The following is a 7,476-nucleotide window of genomic DNA, read 5'->3' on the forward strand; positions in this document are numbered from 1 at the left end:
GCCACGCTGTCCATGCCATCCCTCCCGTGTCCTTTGTCACCTCCCAGAGTCAATTAGCCCTTTGCTGGAGGCATTTGCAGCCTTGACTTCCCCCCACGCTCCCCTCTCTCTGGTTACCAGACCCGTGTAGCCGTTCCCTGTCTGCTCCCAGGCCATTCATCATCTTTGACAGAGGCCAAATTGCCACCAATTTCAGACTAAATTCAAGGTAAGAAACCAGCAGCCCCCGCCTTGCTGCGTCCCTGCCCAGCCCTGGGAGGATGGGGGGAGCTGCTGGAGGACACAGCGCATGGGGAGGTGGGCTGCCCTGAGCCCCCTCCCCGGCCCATCGCAGCCTTTGCCAGAGCTTCTGCCATTGAAAAGCAGCAGGAGGTTTTGGTCACCCGAGGGGTCCCACATTGAGCGCTCGCCCTCTCTGGTGCCATCAGCAGAGGCCACACCGCAGGGCTAGGGACCATGGTGGCAAACATGGACATTTCATTCCCCTTTGCAGCATCCCACAGCATTCCTCCTCTGGAGAAGCTCCTGGCTCGGTAGGAGGGTGTTTTCTTGGTTCAGGTGGATGTGGCCTTCTGGAACCATCTGGTTGGCTCAGCATCCGTCCAGGAGTGGAGCAGGAGCCTGGTGTTACCTCCTTCATTCTGCATGTGCTGGGGCTGAAGGAGAAGAACCCTCATGCAACCACATCGAAACGGCCCCTCTCGTCCAGGAGGACGCTGCCTTCCATCGAGGTGGGCTTACACTGCATTGCAACTGCTTTACCCTTTGCCTGGCAGAACTCTGCACCTGAAGTTGGGTCCTTCACCCCATCTGCCCTTCTTTGCTTCTGCTCTGTGCCCCCAAATCCACCTCTTCTACCTTCTCTGGGTTGGGGAGAGGAGCCCAGCAGGGACTGTGCCGTCTCCTGGGTGTCACTGGTCTGAAGGTGAAGGCAGAGACCCAGCTCCTGCTTGGGGACAGGCTGGGACCTGCAGCACCGGCAGGTCAGGACTCCAGTGCGCATTCAAAGTCTCCTGCACTCCTGGATATTCTCCTGGCCATTCTCTTTGCTCCTTGAGCTCCAGCCCCGTTTTCCTTCCCACTTCATCTCCTCTTAGCTGCCCTTGGCTCTCTTTCCCCTCTGGTCCTCCCTCCTAAGGCTGAAGCCATCCTGATGGGATCCTGCAGCGAGCAGAGTCTCCAAGCAGCCATGGAGGTCCTGGGCTGCTGCTGCCATCGGCTCGATCCAGCTGCAGTCGGGATGTGGTGGCCCTGGCCTGGCTGGGTGGCAGGAGGACCTGGCTCTCAGCCGTATTCTGGCTGTGCTCCTGCTCAAGGTGTGAAGGTGCTGATGCTTCTGCCCCAGCATCCCTGGACGGTGGCAGCTGGTGGGACAAGAGGTGCTGCAGTGAGGACAGGAGCTACCACCCACCAGGTGCTCCACCAATACCGAGCAGTGGGGAGGGTGGCTGGGGTGGGGGCACAGACCAGTCTGACATGGTCCCTCCTGCGGCCAGTGGCTCACGTGTGGCCGGTGATGGAGTGACAGGGGTGAGCGTGGTGGGACCCCCCTGCAGTGACCCCTCAGGACCCCCTGGCAGTGCTGCAGTGAGGACAGGAGCTACCACCCACCGGGTGCTCCACCAATACCGAGCAGTGGGGAGGGTGGCTGGGGTGGGGGCACAGACCAGTCTGACATGGTCCCTCCTGCGGCCAGTGGCTCACGTGTGGCCGGTGATGGAGTGACAGGGGTGAGCGTGGTGGGACCCCCCTGCAGTGACCCCTCAGGACCCCCTGGCACAAGCTGGTGGAACCAGCCAGAGTTGGAAATCTGTCAGAGCAGAGCGCAGGCGAGGCCCCAGCACTCTGGTTAAAGGCAGAGACTGAAAAAAAAAAAAAAAGGTCATTTTGCAGGATTCTGTGAGGCACCAAGTATGTGACAGGGTCCTGCCAGTGTCATGTCAGGAGAGGAGGACAGAGAGGACAGCAAAGGGCTGAGCACCCATCTCTATAGACAGACACAGAAGAAGGGCTGGGGAAGGTCTTTCATCCCTAAACGAGACACAGCAGCAGGTTCCCAGCCCATGGGCTGCCCGGCGGGGAGCGGGGTGTCCCTGCACGGGCTTTCTTGGCTGGTGACGAGTCCTGGGTGCTTGGATTGTATCTCCACGGCTCCAGTTTCCCATTCAGCCGAGGCACTGGTACCTCCTGCAGCCAGGACACACCTGAGCTGGGCAGTCTCTGGTGCACACACGCTGATAACCATGGCCCAAGCGTTCCCCACGGCTGGGCTCTGCACTGCCAGTGCCAGGTTACCACCACTAATTGAGATAACAGCTTGCTTTATTTATTTTTTTTTCCTTTTATGTGGCTTGGATGTAGCTGCAAAGTTGTTCTTCTTAAGAACTTAAAATGCTAAGAGGTTGCATAGGTGGAATTTTCATTCTTTGAGGTCTTGAACTGCTGTCTGCTTTCTATATACAGCCCTGGAGCAAATCACATCCTCAAATCAATAAAGCACTGCGCTAGTCCATACCATATCATAGCATCATTTAGAAAAATCAATCTTAAAGCAGAAGGAGCTCTTACAGCTGATTGTTTTGTGCAATTTTTGAGATGGTATTGAATATTTACTTCCATTTTGAGGCATGTTGCTTCCTCCGGGCTCCTTCCTCCTGTGTGTTGTGACTCTGTTTGCAGTGATGGTTTTGCACACCCAGGAACTGCTCTTGCTCTCTCTCACAGTGGCCCGGAGAGGAGGGATGGGAGCACTGAGCCCTCCCACACACCCCGTGCTCTCATCGTGTCCCTTTACCGTTTGATTTTGTGTTTCAAGGTGTTAAACTGAAGTTCTTCTGTTCTTGCCCGTGGTGTGGGGTTGCTTCTCTTGTACAGGGGCTGCCTGGCTGGGTGCGTGTTCCTCAGCAGCGGTGGCTTTAGGAACTGGTGTGGAGTTCTCGAGTGCTGGACATGAAGCCTGGGGACAGTAGAGCTTCCCTGGGGACAGCAGTGGTCTCCTGGCCACGCAGCCTTGGGTGCTGCCACCACTTGCTGGCTCACACCCCCCCCCTTTATCGCATTTAACTCTCTGCTTTCCATTTAACAGAAGGACAAACGAGACACTTCCAACTTCGACAAAGAGTTCACCCGGCAGCCGGTGGAGCTCACCCCCACGGACAAACTCTTCATCATGAACTTGGACCAGAACGAGTTTGCTGGATTCTCCTACACTAACCCCGAGTTTGTCATTAACGTGTAGTCGTGGCGCAGCCGGCGCCGCTCGCCCTCTCCTCGCCGTCCGAGACTCCAGGCCGCCTTGTACATACCGACACTAGTCTTCCGGGATTAGCAGTGCAGACATACACACCCTCACGCGAAACACGCCGACCGCTTGTTTTAGGAGGCCTTGCTATGTCTGTGTCACTTGCTAGCTTGGTTTCCCTAGCTGGAGATGGTTGGGGTTCGAGTTGAAGGTCAGTAATACTTCTAGGAGCTGTAGTTGATGGTGACTAACCGAGTTTTTAAACAGAGATATACCAAACTGCTACAGTCTTTGTACTTCTCGAGGTCGGATGCTGAGATGCCAGTGACCCTAGCTACTCACACACCGTTTCTGTTGAATGCTAAGCATGGTTGATATCTTAAACCGTTGTTGCTGAAGCTTGCGATGACTGTGAGCTTGTCTTAGAGGAGCCTTTTGTTCAAGACATGGGTACATTTGATCAGTGTGGAAAACTCTGCTTATAGACATATATTTTTAAATGCATTGTACATACCGTCAGCCCGGCTCGCCGCAGCCGCCTCCCTCCCTCGCTGCCTCCCGCCAGCCCGTGCTGCCATACGGCCTTTCCTACACTCAGGCATTGCGACTCCACACGAATTCCATGCCAGTCCTTGTAAATCAGAGCAAATCTTTTTTTAGTGAAAGGTGGGATTTATTTTTTTGGTTTGTTTTATTTTTTAACATCTGGAACAGTTTGCAGTTTTGATATACTCTTGTCAGCGCTCTCATAAATCTTTCTCCTGTTTTTTCACAGACACTGTCGAAATTTAACAGCTCTGTAAAAGATATTAATATTCTGCCAAAACAAAACACATTTATATTCTCGGTTTACAATTTACCAACTGAAAATACGCCCGCTGCAAAAGGGCTGTACTGAGGGCTATTTATAAAGGGAACTTTTCTACTTTACACCCTCTGCTATAATCTTAAAGGCTCAAAGCCCCATGAATTTTACAGGCATCTTGATTTACCTGATTTCAGCCAAAATTCTTGGGGGTTTTATTTCAGCAATCCAGGACTTTCCGCATCATTTCAAAAACCTTGACTCAAAATTTTGAGCCAATTCCAGGAGCTGTTTGTAAGGCAGAGCCGTGCTGGGTGGGCAGGGACGGGCAGGGACAGGCAGGGACAGGCAGGGATGGGCAGGGACAGGCAGGGACGGGCAGGGACAGGCAGGGACAGGCAGGAGCTGCCCATCAGCTGACAGGTAGCGACTCTAACCCGCTGTTGGGTTCGCAGCAGGGTGAACCCCGAGTGTGAGCATCCTTTGAGTTACCGGCTGCTCCTCCTCTATTACTACACACCAGTTTGGTTGGTTTGAAAAAAAAAAAACCCAACCAAACAAACCCATCCCCCCATATGTATATTTTGTGACCCGCTGCCAATTCGAATGTAAATACGCATTGCTCCGTGCCCATCGGGGAAATGGGGGTGGAATTTTATGAATCACGAGGAATCCTATAAAGGAAATTCTGGTTTCTAGGTCTTTTATAAACATCAAACTCTACCTTTTGAACTTATTTTCTTCTTTTAATGATTCATTGAGGGAAAAAAAGGCTGCTAGAAGCTAAAGCTGATGTCCAGCTGCCAGGGAACGGGCGGCCGGGTGTCCTCACCCCGTTACTAACTTGCAGGCAGGCAGTGCCCTGTGTGTGCTGGGGATGTGAGCTGTGAGCCCACGGTCTTGGGTACTGACCTGGGCTGGAGGAAACAAAACCAAACCCAGAAAAACTGCAAATTGTGCCAGACTGACGAGAGGGTTTCTGAGACGCTGCAGCAGACGAAGCCTCGCGCGTGGGCTCGTTTCTGGTGAGGGTTCCCGTAACCCCAGCACCCGTTTCAGAAGACGTCTCGCCATCCTCTGCAGACCACAGTTGATGTTCAGAGCATGTACGTTGTTACTACAACTTTCAAACCTGTTGCTGCAGAATTAGTATTACTTCCGTGGTGAATGTTTTTCATTTCCGTATCTTCAGCTCCGAAGCTGCCCCCGGCTCTGTCCCGGATGCTGCTGGAAGGTCTCGGTGCCGCGGGGCAGCCCGGGGCCGCGGCTGGACGCAGGGGCTGCGGGGGGGAGTTACATCCCTTCTATTTGGGACTTTTGTGTGTGTGTTGAGGTGACACTTCTGCATGGAGCAGGCGTTGCTGGATGGCCGAGCAAGGCAGGCAGCTCGGAGCAGGACCCGCGGGGAAGCCGGGCTGGCACACGGCCGCGCTCTGCTGTGCTGCCAGGCAGCTTCCCTGGAGTTTATGCACATCTTTGGGATCTGCAGGGTTAAGAAGGACGTGTACCTGTTGGAGGGAGTCCAGAGGAGGCCACAAAAATGATCCAAGGGCTGGAGCAGCTCTGCTGTGAGGACAGGCTGAGAGAGTTGGGGCTGTTCAGCCTGGAGAAGAGAAGGCTCCGGGGAGACCTTCTAGTGGCCTCCCAGTACTTGAAAGGTTCCTCTGAGAAAGCTGGGGCAGAACTGTTCACAAGGGCAGGGAGCAATAGGAGGAGGAGTGATGGTTTTGAACTAGAAAAGGGTCAATTTAGGTTGGACATTAGGAAAAAGTTCTTCAATATGAGGGTGGCGGATCATTGAAACAGGTTGGTCAGAGAGGTGGTGGAGTCCCCATCCCTGGAGGGATTGAAGAGTCGTGTAGACACAGTGCTGAGGGACATGGGTTAGTTGGGGACTTGTCAGTGTTGGGTTCGTGGTTGGACTCGATGAGCTTAAAGGGCTTTTCCAGTCCAGGCAATTCTGGGATTCAGTGAGCGCTCCAGGCAGTAGATACACTCTGGTGGTTGTGAATCCAGGAGCTTCAGTACAAGTGAAAAAATGGGGTGGTTTCTAGTGCAGAATGGAAAAGTCTTGCTGTTCCAAGGGTAGGGCTTACATCCAGAGGGTGGAACTAACTCCTTCTGACACGTGCTGCAGCTTCTCTGCTTTTGCAGAAGCCGGTGAGCCACTGAGCCTGCAACAGCGCAGAAGCAACAAGCATCTTGCTCCATGCATGGAAGTGTCATCCAAGCTGTTTATTTCTGATCACGTTCCAAGTGGCAATTAAAGCAAGGAAAAAAAAAAAAAGACAATGTTTATTGTTAAACAGTTTGTGTTTGTGAATTTGATTTCACCTGCAAGTATTTGATGACTTTTCTACATTCTAGACTACCTGCCGTGTGTTGTCAAAAGATTCTCATAAAGACCTCCTTTTAGATGGGCATATACTCTTTATTCTATTTGCTGCATGTATGAAAAAATAAAGTATATAATTTTAAAGAAACCCTGAGAGTTTGACTTCCTTTGCCCATGAGACTGGTGGTGTGCAGCGGAGGGCTGGCAGGCTGGGAAAGCCGTGGGATCACCAGCAATGGGCAGCTGGTTCTGGCTGTTGGCCACCTGCATGGTCACCCGGAGGGACCCCACCAAGCCCTGTGACAGCAGCAAATGCTGAAATGTTGCAGCTTTTCTGTAAAAAGGTGCAGATCTGTACAGCTGGAGAATATCAGCAAATGGAGCCCACCTGAAAGTGGGTCCTGGAGTGGAGACCTGCAGCTGTGGCTGCGCTTAGAGGTCCATATAGACCAATGGGGAGGGGAGGTGTAGGCTGTTTGCATCTTCAGTTAATTGCTAATTAAGATGAGTTAATTAACACTATTGCAAATGTTCTTCCCACAACCTGTGAACACTGGTTCCCAGTCCCTATAACTCACACAGGGAGATGGGGGTGAGCTGGCTGGTGCCACGGGGTCGGGTGCCCAGCAGCCCCTCTGTGGACACTGTGCAGGGGAGCAGCGGGCTTGGGGGGGGTCACAGAATCAGTCCCAGACTGGTGGGGTTGGAAGGGACCTCTGGAGATCATCCAGTCCAACTCCCCTGCCAAAGCAGGTTGCACAGGACGGTACCCAGGTGGGTTTGGAACATCTCCAGAGGAGACTCAAGGGTGGGGGCTCGGCGCATCCCCCAGTGTCTCCACGTGCTCCTGGCGCTGTGAAGGGTTTCCTGGCCAAGCCACACGGTTACGCAGCTCTCTGCTGGCTCCCACGGGGAGCTGCACGTGCAGACCTGCTTTTCTCCATCGAGGAAATTTGGTTTTTTACTGAGTGCCTTTGTGAAAGCTGGTAAGTGTCTTAGGAAGGGCGTTTCCTCCTCCCTTTGGGGACTCCAGCTGAGCCTTCAGCAAGATGTCCTTGTCTCTCCCACCTGGCTGATAATCATTGGGGACACCCC

The 7,476-nt window shown here is 53.3% G+C and overlaps 1 protein-coding gene across 1 annotated transcript in view; it reads left to right on the forward strand.

Moving 5' to 3' along the window:
- LOC104526692 (protein kinase C beta type) overlaps positions 1–3,238 on the forward strand; it is a 70,424-nt gene extending 67,186 nt beyond the window's left edge. The window contains 1 exon segment of the mRNA XM_029085507.1: positions 3,086–3,238. Within this exon segment, the coding sequence (XP_028941340.1) occupies positions 3,086–3,238 (153 nt within the window).
- The last annotated feature ends 4,238 nt before the right edge of the window (positions 3,239–7,476 follow it).

The sequence above is a fragment of the Antrostomus carolinensis genome, unplaced genomic scaffold, assembly GCF_000700745.2.
Source record: "Antrostomus carolinensis isolate BGI_N321 unplaced genomic scaffold, ASM70074v2 scaffold926, whole genome shotgun sequence".
Taxonomy (NCBI): Eukaryota; Metazoa; Chordata; class Aves; order Caprimulgiformes; family Caprimulgidae; genus Antrostomus; species Antrostomus carolinensis.